General features: G+C 38.1%; 1 protein-coding gene across 6 annotated transcripts in view; it reads left to right on the plus strand.

Annotated features, from left to right (window-relative positions):
- SANBR (SANT and BTB domain regulator of CSR) overlaps nucleotides 1-15083 on the plus strand; it is a 71481-nt gene that overhangs the window by 22454 nt on the left and 33944 nt on the right. For all 6 annotated transcript variants that reach the window (XR_006300980.1, XR_006300981.1, XM_043603454.1 and 3 more), the window contains 4 exons: nucleotides 734-894; nucleotides 12039-12125; nucleotides 12238-12348; nucleotides 14865-14988. Coding sequence is in view for 4 of the 6 variants with exons in the window: in XM_043603454.1 (XP_043459389.1) it covers nucleotides 734-894; nucleotides 12039-12125; nucleotides 12238-12348; nucleotides 14865-14988 (483 nt within the window). In the remaining 2 variants the exon portion in view is untranslated. The remainder of the gene's footprint in view (nucleotides 1-733; nucleotides 895-12038; nucleotides 12126-12237; nucleotides 12349-14864; nucleotides 14989-15083) is intronic.

A 15083-nucleotide genomic window follows, 5' to 3' on the forward strand; every position in this document is an offset into this window, starting at 1 on the left:
TGCCCCTGAAGTTTGTTTATTTGAGTCTTTAAGGTTTTGCTTAGTTCTCTGTATTCTTTCTATTCTTTAGTTGCTCCCTTTAGTTGCTGGTATTAATTGTTCCAGGGAAGGGTTATAGAAAAAAAGCAGAGATGGAAAGAATCCTTAATGTTTGAGTTTTGAAATCTAAGCCCTAAAGCATATTTTTTTTTCCCATAACAAAATATTTGGAAGAATACATGATTAGCCAGAGCTACTTTTCCCCAAGCCCCAAAACTACCTCAAAAAGTAAATAAATATACCTCAGGTTGGAGAAAGGGGAAGAAAGTCAGAAAGCAAGTACAACACAACTGAGAAAACCCTGAAGTGACTATATTTCTGCCACTCAGAGAAGTAGAGGCTTAAAATTGCCACTAAGTCTAGTTTTAGGAAATTACATATCTTGTATACTTGAGTTTGTGGACTAAGATACATACCTGCCACAATCATGAAAGATGCTCATTGCATTATTGTTTAAAGTGTGCCAGGAAAATTGAAGATTATTTTTCTAGCTTTGTATGGGTTTGTACAACTATGGCCTGCTGGCTCACTTTGGAACAGTATAGATTAGCCCAGTATAGATTAACCTGAATGCAGTTAGTGCCTAGTAATCCATGGATCGAGCTTTTAATGAATTTTATCTTTGAAAGGTATTGAAATGACATTGTCCTTCATGCTACTCTTTTCAACATTCATTTTCTATTCTTTTTTTCAGGTTGAGCAATGTATTCAGTATTGCCACAAGAATATGAATGCCATAGTTGCTACCCCATGCAACATGAACTGTATTAATGCAAATCTTCTCACACGTATAGCTGACCTGTTCACACATAATGAAGTTGATGATTTAAAGGACAAGAAAGATAAGTTTAGGAGGTAATTTTTTTAATTTAATTTTTAATCTAATGTTCCTGTTAGAAGAAATATATTACTATTTCATTTTAGTGAAATATTCTATTTTTAGAATATATTTAGAAATATTTCTGTTTTTTAAAAGTTTATTCATTTATTTTGAGAGAAGAAGAGAGAGAGCATGAGCAGGGGAGGGGCAGAGAGAGGGGGAAAGAGAGAATCCCAAGTAGGCTTTACACTGTCAGCATGGAGTCCAACGTGGGGCTCAGTGCCATGAACTGCGAGATCATGACCTGAGCCACAATCAGGAGTCAGCTGCTTGACTGAGCCACCCAATTGACCCTCTATTTTATTTTAAATGAAGTAAAATTTATCCAGAGCCAATGACTCTAGATAAAAATTAGTACTTATTTTTTACAGTGTACATATGAACATATCATGTTAGTGAATTATGATCAAAATGATTAAAACTGGCTTTATTATAAAGAGGAAGAGTAGTATGGGATAAGGTCGGCAGTTTAGGCGCTGTTTGAGTCACAGTAAAGAGAGTATACTTTATTCTAAATGTGAATGGGAACAGAGGAGTGGCATGATCTGTTTTTGAAGAGACCATCCTGTTGCTCTGTGGAGAATAGACTATATGGATGTGAGAAATAAGGAGACTGATGAGGAGAGGCTAGTGTGATAATCTGGTGAGAGATGAAAGAGTTTGGACTAGAGTAGAAGCAGTGGAGCTGGAAAGAAGTAGATGGATGCAGAGTGTATTATTAGAAATATTGACAGATTGCAAATGGAATAATGTGGGAAAAGAGTGTATCCTAGGATAATTACTAGGTTGAGGTTTAAGGTTGAGCAACTAAGTAGATGGTAATACCATTAATAGAGGAGACATTGGGGTAAGGGGTTCAAGAGGTGGATTTGGATCTTATTGAGATTACATAATATATTTAATACACTTTTTGGACATCCAGGCAAGATAGCAGAGGTAGGTGGATATATAAGTTTGAAGCTTAGGTCAGAGATCAGAGCTTAAAATAGAAATACAACAGTAGATAGATTTGAAACCATGGAACTGGCTGAGGTTTCTTAGCAAGACCATTCTTTCTCCACTGAATTGCAGTGGCACCATGTGTTTCCAAACTCTCCACTTTGTTCTGTTGATCTCTTCTTTTTTTTTAAATTGAAATACAGTTGACACATAATGTTACATTAGTTTCAGGTTATAACATAGTGATTTAAAAACTCTATGCATTAAGCTGTGCTTACCACGAATGTAGCTACCATCTGTCACCTTACAATGCCAATACAATCCTATGACTTACTCATTTTGTAACTGGAAGCCTGTATTTCACCCTCTCCTTCACCCCTTTTGTCCATTCCCTTACCTCCCTCCCCTCCAGCAGTTTGTTTTTTGCATTTATAGGTCTGATTCTGCTTTTTGTTTGTTCATTTATTCATTTGTTCTTTAGATTCCACATATAAGTGAAATCATATGGGATTTTTCTCTGACTTATTTCACTTAGCATTATACCTTCTAGGTCCATCCATGTTGTCACAAATGGCAAGATCTCATCCTTTTTATGGTCAAGTAATATTCCACTGTATATACACGTATACCATATCTTTTTTATCCATTCATATATCGATGTACACTTGGATTGCTTCCATATGTTGGCTATTGTAAATAATGCTATAATAAATATACAGGTGCATATATGTTTTCAAATTAGTGTGTTTGTTTTGTTTTTTTTTTTTTTTTCTTGAAGTAAATACCCAGTATTGGAATTACTGGACCATATGGTAGTTCTGTTTTCAGCCTTTTGAGGAACTCCCTTCTGTTTTCCATAGTGGTTGCACCAAGTTACATTCCCATCAACAGTGCACAAGGGTTCCTTTTTCTCCACATCCTTGCCATCACTTGTTATTTCTTGTCTTTTTATTCTAACCGTTCTGACACATGTAAGATGATATCTCATTTTGGTTTGGATTCACATTTCCCCCTCATGATTAATGATGTTGACATCTTTTCATGTCTGTTGGCCATGTGTATGTCTTCTTTGGGAAAGTGTCTATTTACTTTTCCAATCATTTTTTAATTGGATTGTTTTTTGGGGTGTTGAGTTGTATAAGTTTTTTATATATTTTGGATATTAACCTCTTATTGGATGTATCATTTCAAATATCTTCTCCCATTCAATAGGTTGCCTTTTTGTTTTGATGATGATCTCCTTTGCCATGCAAAAGTTTTTTTTTTTATTTTTTTATTTTTTTATTTTTTATATATATGAAATTTATTGTCAAATTGGTTTCCATACAACACCCAGTGCTCATCCCAAAAGGTGCCCTCCTCAATACCCATCACCCACCCTCTCCTCCCTCCCACCCCCCATCAACCCTCAGTTTGTTCTCAGTTTTTTAAAAAAATTTTTTTTTTTTTAACGTTTATTTATTTTTGGGACAGAGAGAGACAGAGCATGAACGGGGGAGGGGCAGAGAGAGAGGGAGACACAGAATCGGAAACAGGCTCCAGGTTCTGAGCCATCAGCCCAGAGCCCGACGCGGGGCTCGAACTCACGGACCGCGAGATCGTGACCTGGCTGAAGTCGGACGCTTAACCGACTGCGCCACCCAGGCGCCCCATGTTCTCAGTTTTTAACAGTCTCTTATGCTTTGGCTCTCTCCCACTCTAACCTCTTTTCTTTTTTTTTTTTTCCTTCCCCTCCCCCATGGGTTCCTGTTAGGTTTCTCAGGACCCACATAAGAGTGAAACCATATGGTATCTGTCTTTCTCTGTATGGCTTATTTCACTTAGCATCACATTCTCCAGTTCCATCCACGTGGCTACAAAAGGCCATATTTCATTTTTTCTCATTGCCACGTAGTATTCCATTGTGTATATAAACCACAATTTCTTTATCCATTCATCAGTTGATGGACATTTAGGCTCTTTCCATAATTTGGCTATTGTTGAGAGGGCTGCTATAAACATTGGGGTACAAGTGCCCCTATGCATCAGTACTCCTGTATCCCTTGGATAAATTCCTAGTAGTGCTATTGCTGGGTCATAGGGTAGGTCTATTTTTAATTTTCTGAGGAACCTCCACACTGCTTTCCAGAGCGGCTGCACCAATCTGCATTCCCACCAAAAGTGCAAGAGGGTTCCCGTTTCTCCACATCCTCTCCAGCATCTGTAGTCTCCTGATTTGTTCATGTTGGCCACTCTGACTGGCGTGAGGTGATATCTGAGTGTGGTTTTGATTTGTATTTCCCTGATAAGGACCAACATTGAGCATCTTTTCATGTGCCTGTTGGCCATCCGGATGTCTTCTTTAGAGAAGTGTCTATTCATGTTTTCTGCCCATTTCTTCACTGGGTTATTTGTTTTTCGGGTGTGGAGTTTGGTGAGCTCTTTATAGATTTTGGATACTAGCCCTTTGTCCGATATGTCATTTGCAAATATCTTTTCCCATTCCGTTGGTTGCCTTTTAGTTTTGTTGGTTTCCTTTGCTGTGCAGAAGCTTTTTATCTTCATAAGGTCCCAGTAATTCACTTTTGCTTTTAATTCCCTTGCCTTTGGGGATGTGTCGAGTAAAAGATTGCTACGGCTGAGATCAGAGAGGTCGTTTCCTGCTTTCTCCTCTAAGGTTTTGATGGTTTCCTGTCTCACATTCAGGTCCTTTATCCATTTTGAGTTTATTTTTGTGAATGGTGTGAGAAAGTGGTCTAGTTTCAACCTTCTGCATGTTGCTGTCCAGTTCTCCCAGCACCATTTGTTAAAGAGACTGTCTTTTTTCCATTGGATGTTCTTTCCTGCTTTGTCAAAGATGAGTTGGCCATACGTTTGTGGGTCTAGTTCTGGGGTTTCTATTCTATTCCATTGGTCTATGTGTCCGTTTTTGTGCCAATACCATGCTGTCTTGATGATGACAGCTTTGTAGTAGAGGCTAAAGTCTGGGATTGTGATGCCTCCTGCTTTGGTCTTGTTCTTCAAAATTACTTTGGCTATTCAGGGCCTTTTGTGGTTCCATATGAATTTTAGGATTGCTTGTTCTAGTTTCGAGAAGAATGCTGGTGCAATTTTGATTGGGGTTGCATTGAATGTGTAGATAGCTTTGGGTAGTATTGACATTTTGACAATATTTATTCTTCCAATCCATGAGCAGGGAATGTCTTTCCATTTCTTTAAATCTTCAATTACCTTCATAAGCTTTCTATAGTTTTCAGCATACAGATCTTTTACATCTTTGGTTAGATTTATTCCTAGGTATTTTATGCTTCTTGGTGCAATTGTGAATGGGATCAGTTTCTTTATTTGTCTTTCTGTTGCTTCATTGTTAGTGTATAAGAATGCAACTGATTTCTGTACATTGATTTTGTATCCTGCAACTTTGCTGAATTCATGTATCAGTTCTAGCAGACTTTTGGTGGAGTCTATCGGATTTTCCATGTATAATATCATATCATCTGCAAAAAGTGAAAGCTTGACTTCATCTTTGCCAATTTTGATGCCTTTGATTTCCTTTTGTTGTCTGATTGCTGATGCTAGAACTTCCAGCACTATGTTAAACAGCAGCGGTGAGAGTGGGCATCCCTGTCGTGTTCCTGATCTCAGGGAAAAAGCTCTCAGTTTTTCCCCATTGAGGATGATGTTAGCTGTGGGCTTTTCATAAATGGCTTTTATGATCTTTAAGTGTGTTCCTTCTATCCCGACTTTCTCAAGGGTTTTTATTAAGAAAGGGTGCTGGATTTTGTCGAAGGCCTTTTCTGCATCGATTGACAGGATCATATGGTTCTTCTCTTTTTTTTTGTTAATGTGATGTATCACGTTGATTGATTTGCGAATGTTGAACCAGCCCTGCATCCCAGGAATGAATCCCACTTGATCATGGTGAATAATTCTTTTTATATGCTGTTGAATTCAATTTGCTAGTATCTTATTGAGAATTTTTGCATCCATATTCATCAGGGATTTGGCCTGTAGTTCTCTTTTTTTACTGGGTCTCTGTCTGGTTTAGGAATCAAAGTAATACTGGGTTCATAGAATGAGTCTGGAAGTTTTCCTTCCCTTTCTATTTCTTGGAATAGCTTGAGAAGGATAGGTATTATCTCTGCTTTAAACGTCTGGTAGAACTCCCCTGGGAAGCCATCTGGTCCTGGACTCTTATTTGTTGGGAGATTTTTGATAACCGATTCAATTTCTTCGCTGGTTATGGGTCTGTTCAAGCTTTCTATTTCCTCCTGATTGAGTTTTGGAAGAGTGTGGGTGTTCAGGAATTTGTCCATTTCTTCCAGGTTGTCCAATTTGTTGGCATATAATTTTTCATAGTATTCCCTGATAATTGTTTGTATCTCTGAGGGATTGGTTGTAATAATCCCATTTTCATTCATGATTTTATCTGTTTGGGTCATCTCCCTTTTCTTTTTGAGAAGCCTGGCTAGAGGTTTGTCAATTTTGTTTATTTTTTCAAAAAACCAACTCTTGGTTTCGTTGATCTGCTCTACAGTTTTTTTAGATTCTATATTGTTTATTTCTGCCCTGATCTTTATTATTTCTCTTCTTCTGCTGGGTTTAGGCTGCCTTTGCTGTTCTGCTTCTAGTTCCTTTAGGTGTGCTGTTAGATTTTGTATTTGGGATTTTTCTTGTTTCTTGAGATAGGCCTGGATTGCAATGTATTTTCCTCTCAGGACTGCCTTCACTGCGTCCCAAAGCGTTTGGATTGTTGTATTTTCATTTTCGTTTGTTTCCATATATTTTTTAATTTCTTCTCTAATTGCCTGGTTGACCCACTCATTCGTTAGTAGGGTGTTCTTTAACCTCCATGCTTTTGGAGGTTTTCCAGACTTTTTTCTGTGGTTGATTTCAAGCTTCATAGCATTGTGGTCTGAAAGTATGCATGGTATAATTTCAATTCTTGTAAACTTATGAAGGGCTGTTTTGTGACCCAGTATATGATCTATCTTGGAGAATGTTCCATGTGCACTCAAGAAGAAAGTATATTCTGTTGCTTTGGGATGCAGAGTTCTAAATATATCTGTCAAGTCCATCTGATCCAATGTCTCATTCAGGGCCCTTGTTTCTTTATTGACCGTGTGTCTAGATGATCTATCCATTTCTGTAAGTGGGGTGTTAAAGTCCCCTGCAATTACCACATTCTTATCAATAAGGTTGCTTATGTTTATGAGTAATTGTTTTTTTTTTTTATTTTTTTATTTAAAAAAAATTTTTTTTTTCAACGTTTATTTATTTTTGGGACAGAGAGAGACAGAGCATGAACGGGGGAGGGGCAGAGAGAGAGGGAGACACAGAATCGGAAACAGGCTCCAGGCTCCGAGCCATCAGCCCAGAGCCCGATGCGGGGCTCGAACTCACGGACCGTGAGATCGTGACCTGGCTGAAGTTAGACGCTTAACCGACTGCGCCACCCAGGCGCCCCGAGTAATTGTTTTATATATTTGGGGGCTCCGGTATTCAGTGCATAGACATTTATAATTGTTAGCTCTTCCTGATGGATAGACCCTGTAACTATTATATAATGTCCTTCTTCATCTTTTGTTACAGCCTTTAATTTAAAGTCTAGTTTGTCTGATATAAGTATGGCTACTCCAGCTTTCTTTTGGCTTCCAGTCGCATGATAAATTGTTCTGCATCCCCTCACTCTCAATCTAAAGGTGTCCTCAGGTCTAAAATGAGTCTCTTGTAGACAGCAAATAGATGGGTCTTGTTTTTTTATCCATTCTGATACCCTATGTCTTTTGGTTGGCGCATTTAATCCATTTACATTCAGTGTTATTATAGAAAGATACGGGTTTAGAGTCATTGTGATGTCTGTATGTTTTATGCTTGTAGTGATGCCTCTGGTACTTTGTCTCACAGGGTCCCCCTTAGGATCTCTTGTAGGGCTGGTTTAGTGGTGACAAATTCCTTCAGTTTTTGTTTGTTTGGGAAGACCTTTATCTCTCCTTCTATTCTAAATGACAGACTTGCTGGATAAAGGATTCTCGGCTGCATATTTTTTCTGTCTAGCACACTGAAAATCTCGGTGCCAATTCTTTCTGGCCTGCCAAGTTTCAAAAGAGAGATCAGTCACGAGTCTTATAGGTCTCCCTTTATATGTGAGGGCACGTTTACCCCTTGCTGCTTTCATAATTTTCTCTTTATCCTTGTATTTTGCCAGTTTCACTATGATATGTCGTGCAGAAGATCGATTCAAGTTAAGTCTGAAGGGAGTTCTCTGTGCCTCTTGGATTTCAATGCCTTTTTCCTTCCCCAGTTCAGGGAAGTTCTCAGCTATTATTTCTTCAAGTACCCCTTCAGCACCTTTCCCTCTCTCTTCCTCCTCTGGGATACCAATTATGCGTATATTATTTCTTTTTAGTGTATCACTTAGTTCTCTAATTTTCCCCTCATACTCCTGGATTTTTTTATCTTTTTCTCAGCTTCCTCTTTTTCCATAACTTTATCTTCTAGTTCACCTATTCTCTCCTCTGCCTCTTCAATCCGAGCCGTGGTGGTTTCCATTTTGTTATGCATTTCGTTTAAAGCGTTTTTCAGCTCCTCGTGACTGTTCCTTAGTCCCTTGATCTCTGTAGCAAGAGATTCTCTGTTGTCCTGTATACTGTTTTCAAGCCCAGCGATTAATTTTATGACTATTATTCTAAATTCACTTTCTGTTATATTATTTAAATCCTTTTTGATCAGCTCATTAGCTGTTGTTATTTCCTTGAGATTCTTCTGAGGGGAATTCTTCCGCTTGATCATTTTGGATAGTCCCTGGCATGGTGAGGACCTGCAGGGCACTTCCCCTATGCTGTGGTGTATAACTGGAGTTGGTAGGCAGGGCCGCAGTCCGAGCTGATGTCTGCCCCCAGACCACCACTGGGGCCACAGTCAGACTGGTGTGTGCTTTCTCTTCCCCTCTCCTAGGGGCGGGATTCACTGTGGGGTGGCGTGGCCCATCTGGGCTACTTGCACACTGCCAGGCTTGTGATGCTGGGGATTGGCGTATTAGCTGGGGTGGGTAGGCAAGGTGCACAGGGGCAGGAGGCGCAGGCTTAGCTCGCTTCTCCTTGGGTGATCCACTTCAGGAGGGGCCCTGTGGCAGTGGGAGGGAGTCAGATCCGCTGCCGGAGGTTTGGCTCCGCAGAAGGGCAGAGTTGGGTGTTTGCGCGGAGTGAGCAAGTTCCCTGGCAGGAACCGGTTCCCTTTGGGATTTTGGCTGGGGGATGGGCGGGGGAGATGGCGCTGGCGAGCGCCTTTGTTCCCCACCAAACTGAGCTCTGTCGTCCGTCCGGGGTCTCAGCAGCTCTCCCTCCCTTTGTCCTCCAGCCTTCCCGCTTTCTGAGCAGAGCTGTTAACTTATGACCTCCCAGACGCTAAGTCGCGCTTGCTGTCGGAACACACTCCGTCAGGCCCCTCCGCTTTTGCCAGCCAGACTCGGGGCCTCTGCTTGGCTGCCGAGCCGCCCCTCCGCCCCGGCTCCCTCCCGCCAGTCCGTGGAGCGCGCACCGCCTCGCCGCCCTTCCTACCCTCCTCCGTGGGCCTCTCGTCTGCGCTTGGCTCTGGCGACTCCGTTCTGCTAATCCTCTGGCGGTTTTCTGGGTTATTTAGGCAGGTGTAGGTGGAATCTAAGTGATCAGCAGGACGCGCAGTGAGCCCAGCGTCCTCCTACACTGCCATCTTCCCTCCTCTTCCCAAAAGTTTTTTATTTTGGTGTAGTCACGATAGTTTATTTTTGCTTTTGTTTTCCTTGCCTAAGGAGACATATCTAGAAAAAAGTTGGAAAGGTCAATGTCAAAGAAATTGACTGTGTTTTCTTCTATGAGTTTTATGGCGTCAAGTCTCTCGCTTAGGTTTTTAATCTGTTTTGAGGGGTTTTTTTTGTGTATGGTGTGAGAAAGTGATCCGATTTCATTACTTTGCATGTAGCTGTCTAGTCTCATTGATTTTTTTGTTTGTATTGGTATCAGTAGCCCACTGCCTTAATTACAGTGGCTTTGTAATATTTTTTGCTATGTAGTAATCTAAATTCTCCAGCTTAGCCTTTTTTCAAGATTGCCATTTTGGCCATGTTAAGTCCTTTCCATTTTTGCATAATTTATATGGAATCAGCCTGCTCATTTTCTCTTTCTGTCTCTCTCTCATAGACACACACACACACACACACACACTTGCTGGAGTTTGATGTTAACATTGATTATATTTGAAAAGATTTGAGATCTCAATTGTACTGGCTCTTTCAGTCCATGAACATGGTATAACCCTCCATTTATCTTAGCAACGTTTTATAGTTTTCAGTGTAGAGATACTTTTCTTTCTTTTTTTTTTTTAATTCCTAGGTAAAAATTTTTTGGTGCTATTTTAAATGCTATTTATTTATTTAATTTTCCAATTGTTAGCAAGAGAATATTGATAAAGACTATCCAATATTTAGAGGTTCAACAGAGGAGTGGCCATTTAGTGGCCTGAGAAGGAGGAGCCAGTGAGTCAAAGGGAAGATAAAAGGGAAGATAGTTTCAAAAGTAGGGAAGTGATTGGGGCGCTGGCTGGCTCAGTCAATAGAGCATGCAACTCTTGATCTCAGGGTTGTGAGTTCAAGCCCTACACTGGGTACAGAGATTACTTAAAAATAAAATCTTAGGGGCGCCTGGGTGGCGCAGTCGGTTAAGCGGCCGACTTCAGCCAGGTCACGATCTCGCGGTCCGTGAGTTCGAGCCCCGCGTCGGGCTCTGGGCTGATGGCTCGGAGCCTGGAGCCTGTTTCCGATTCTGTGTCTCCCTCTCTCTCTGCCCCTCCCCCGTTCATGCTCTGTCTCTCTCTGTCCCAAAAATAAATAAAAAACGTTGAAAAAGAAATTAAAAAAATAAAATAAAATCTTAAAAAAAAAGAAGTAGGGAGGTGATTAAGTGATCAAATGTGTAGAATGCAGCTACCATGTAGAGTAAAATGAGGACAGAAATGTGACCAATTAGATTTAGACAAACTTTTTTCCCGATGTTTTGCTCTAAATGAATACTAAAAATTTTAGCAGTTAGCCATTAGGGATAGGTAGGCCCAGGAGAGGATTTTTTTTTAAGGTAGATACTAGATAATGTTTATATGCTAATCAAAATGATTCATTCCAGAGGGGGAAATTGCTAATGCAGGGGATTATACAAAAGTGTAGTCCTTAGGGGGGATGAGACAGAGGGCAATTATCTGAGAGCTAAATATTTAAAAATGGGATTAATATCCTAAATCCAGACCTAGTCTCAGGACATACACTTCGAATTAATGACATAAGGCTTAAAGTTTGCTCATAGTATGTATAATCAATAAGTTTTTGTTAATATATATCAATTGCTTAATGCTATATCTGGCACTCTTTAAACACACTATTTAACCCTCATAAAAACTTGTGAATTTGGGATTATTAATCCCATTTTATTTTATTTTATTTTTTTAATCTTTATTTATTTTTGAGAGAGAGAGACAGAGTGTGAGTGGGGGAGGAACTGAGAGAGGGAGATGCAGAATCCAAAGCAGGCTCCAGGCTCTGAGCTATCAGCACAGAGGCTGATACAGGGCTTGAACTCACGAACCACGAGATCATGACCTGAGCTGAAGTTGGACACTTAACCTGAGCCACCCAGGCACCCCTTATTAACCCCATTTTATAGATGAGAAAACAATGTTCAAATATGCCAAGTTATTATTGGTAGACCCAGGATTCTTAAGTTTTCAAGTTCCTCAATCTTGAATATTTTTACCAAATATTCTTGTGAAAATACATTCTTTTTTTTTTATGTTTATTTATTTTTGAGAGAGAGAGTGCGCAAAAGTGGGGGAAGGACAGAGAGAGGAGGAAACACAGAGCTGTCAGCGCAGAGCCCAACCCAGAACTCAAACCCACGAAGTGTGAGATCATGACCTAAGCTGAAGTCAGACATTTAACCAGTTGAGCCACTCAGGCGCCCCTGAAAATACATTCTTAATTAAGCAGTTCTCATTAATAGGTTTATTTACTTAGAACACTATAAATATATCGTAAATCCCCAGAGTGGCTCTCTAAGGATTTATTAATTTTATTTTCTACATATGCAGGTAGATCAGTATTTATTTTCATCACTATCAAGTAATTTTCATAATGTAAACATAGAAAATTAATTTCTCCATCATTTGTTGTTAATAGTAAACTTTTTTGTAAGAAGATTGAAAGACTTTTTGATCCTGAGTACTTGAACCCAGATTCTCGGAATAATGCAGCGACATTATACAGGTATGGTGATGTATTTTTCTTTGATATTCTGTACAGTGCAGCTAAATTCTTTAATTTTACTACATTTAAAATTTTTCTCCTTGGATATTTTTGTATGTTCTTTGTGTTATAGATGCTGTTTGTGTAAGAAACTTTTAACAAAAGAAACAGAAAGAAGAATTCCTTGCATTCCTGGAAAAATCAATGTGGATCAACATGGAAATATTATCTACATTCACATAAGGTGCAGTAACAATAAAATATAGCTTTTAAATGTGAATTACTAGTGTTTGTCTAAAAACACTAACTAGTATTATAAGGCATAGTATAACATTTGTCTCTGAATGTAATCCAACTTTGACTTAGAAAGATGCTACTTTCGGGGTGCCTTGGTGGCTCAGTTGGTTAAGCATCCAACTTTGGCTCAGGTCATGATCTCACGATTCGTGAATTTGAACCCCACATTGGGCTGTGTGCTGACAGCTCAGAGCCTGGATCCTGCTTCAAATTGTGTCTCTCTGTCCCTCCCCTGCTTGCACTCTGTCTCTGTCTATCAAAAATACATAAACATTTGGGGCACCTGGGTGGCTCAGTCGGTTCAGTGTCCGACTTCAACTCAGGTCGTGATCTCACAGTTCATGAGTTGGAGCCCCATGTCGGGCTCTGTGCTGACAGCTCAGAGCCTGGAGCCTGCTTCGGATTCTGTGTCTCCCTCTCTCTCTGCCCCTCCCCCGTTCATGCTCTCTCAAAAAGTGAGTAAACGTTAACAACAACAAAAAAAATACATAAACATTTTTTAAAAATTTAAAAAAAGATGCTACTTTCAAAACAAAGTTTTGCAAAAGTTTTATTTTATTTACTAAGTAAATTTCATGATTTTTTAAACTTTAAAATAGTAAAAATTATTCCACATTAATCTTGAAAGATATTCTGGTCACTGTCATTAAAAATTATTTCCCTAACAGATTTTATTTATGCAAATGTTATATTGAATTTGACAGAGAACCAAATTTACTTTCAGGTAAATTTTGGTGAATGAGGAAATTGTCTTTAAAATTGAATTTTCCATAATCTATTTATTCTTCATACTTTGTCAGTATTTCATTAGTACGTAGTCTTTTCTTATTCCCCTCTAGGTTCAAAACTAGTTCTCATTATCAGTTGGGGGGAGAGTGTTGCAAATTGGTATAATATCTCAGAAAAGCAAAAATTCTGAAATGTATGTATTTTCTAAAAATATCTTCCTGCTAGGAATTTCTCCAAAGAGGTAATGTTAGATTTGTGAAAGCACTCAACAAGAACATTTATCGCTATATTGTTTAAATAGAAAAAAAGGGAAACATCCAAATGATTAAGTGAATTAAAATATGTCCATGTAGTAGTATATCTATATGTAACATATCTAATCCATTCTCAATGTGCAACCTTTGAGAATAATGTTGTAAAAGAACGTGTACTTATGTGGCAAGTTGTTAGTCGTGAATTAAGTGGGGGGAAGAAAGTTCATAAAACTAGAAACATTTCACCAAAGTGTAAACTGTGGTGTTACCTTTAAGTAATAATATTATGGATGCTTTTAATTTTGTTTGTTTTTTTCTTCTATGATAAAAATGTATAGCACTTTTGTTCACTATAAATGTTAAATTGCATATTTTAAACATTAAAACAAATATAAATAAACACATATGACCCTAGTATTAATAGCATAGTCATGTTTATTTTATTTTTATTTTTTTAAGTTTATTTTTTTAGTAATTTCTACACCCAACATAGGGCTTGAACTCATGGCCCCGAGATGAAGAGTCCCATGCACCTCCAACTGAGCCAGCCAGGCACCCTTTACAGTCATGTTTAAAATGTTTCATTTTTGTCTTCATATGATAATCAGGGAAATCTTCATTAGTTATTGTAAGCACCTAGGATGTTATACTTCTTTGTCTTAAGACTTGATTTCACCTTTTGGAAAGCACTTTCATTCTGACAGCAATAACTATTAATACTATTTGAAAAAAATTGATATTGACTTCAACATCCATTTTTGATTTATTTAAAGCATTTCCGTGCAAGTTAGCTGTTGATATTTTTTCAGTTGTCTTTAATTAAAACAGATGTGCCTATGTAATTTGTAATAACATCATGACATCTTGTTATTTGTTGAACTAAGGACAAAAATAGCCAAAGTTCAAAAGATTAAGGGATTTGGGAAAAATAGGAACATGAGTTACATATGGACATAGCCAATAGGGTTTTAAGTCTTTACTATTTTTTAAGTTTATAACTTAAAAATGTATGTTACTAAGACCTGATTATATATTACTATATTATTGAATTATTGGAGAATTCCTTTTGAAAATAATATAAATAATTTATTAATGAAATGTTTAGAATCACCAATAATTAATAACAACTTATTCTATAATATGTACAATTAGAATAAAGGTTCTATTTAGCAACATATGCCTAAGTCTCAACTGTTAGTCTGCTCAAACTACATTTAACATAGCTTAGCAAAATAATTTGTATAGTTTAGCAAAATAATTTGGCGTTCAGTCTTTTATATCTTTTTCTTGTGTTCACAGAAAAAGAGAATAAACAAACTCCAAATGAAATTTTATCTACTGTCAGTATAGTCCATCCCACAACCAACATTTGGGGAATGTTACTGGAAATAAGCCACAAATTTAAAAACATGTACTGAAAACAAATTGTTTATATTACTTGCTTGTAAAATAAGATAATAATTGAGGCTCTTTTCCCCAGGGATAAGACTTGGGATGTTCATGAGTATTTGAATAGTCTTTTTGAAGAATTAAAATCTTGGAGAGATGTATATTGGCGCTTGTGGGGAACAGTCAACTGGCTAACTTGTTCAAGATGTTATCAGGTGAGGTTTTTTTTTTTTTTTTTTTTTTCTTTTTAATATCTTGTTCTGTAAACATTCATAGTGGGCTCTCCTTTTTTTGTTTTTGTTTTTTTTTT

Source organism: Prionailurus bengalensis, chromosome A3, assembly GCF_016509475.1.
Source record: "Prionailurus bengalensis isolate Pbe53 chromosome A3, Fcat_Pben_1.1_paternal_pri, whole genome shotgun sequence".
In the NCBI taxonomy this organism is placed as follows: Eukaryota; Metazoa; Chordata; class Mammalia; order Carnivora; family Felidae; genus Prionailurus; species Prionailurus bengalensis.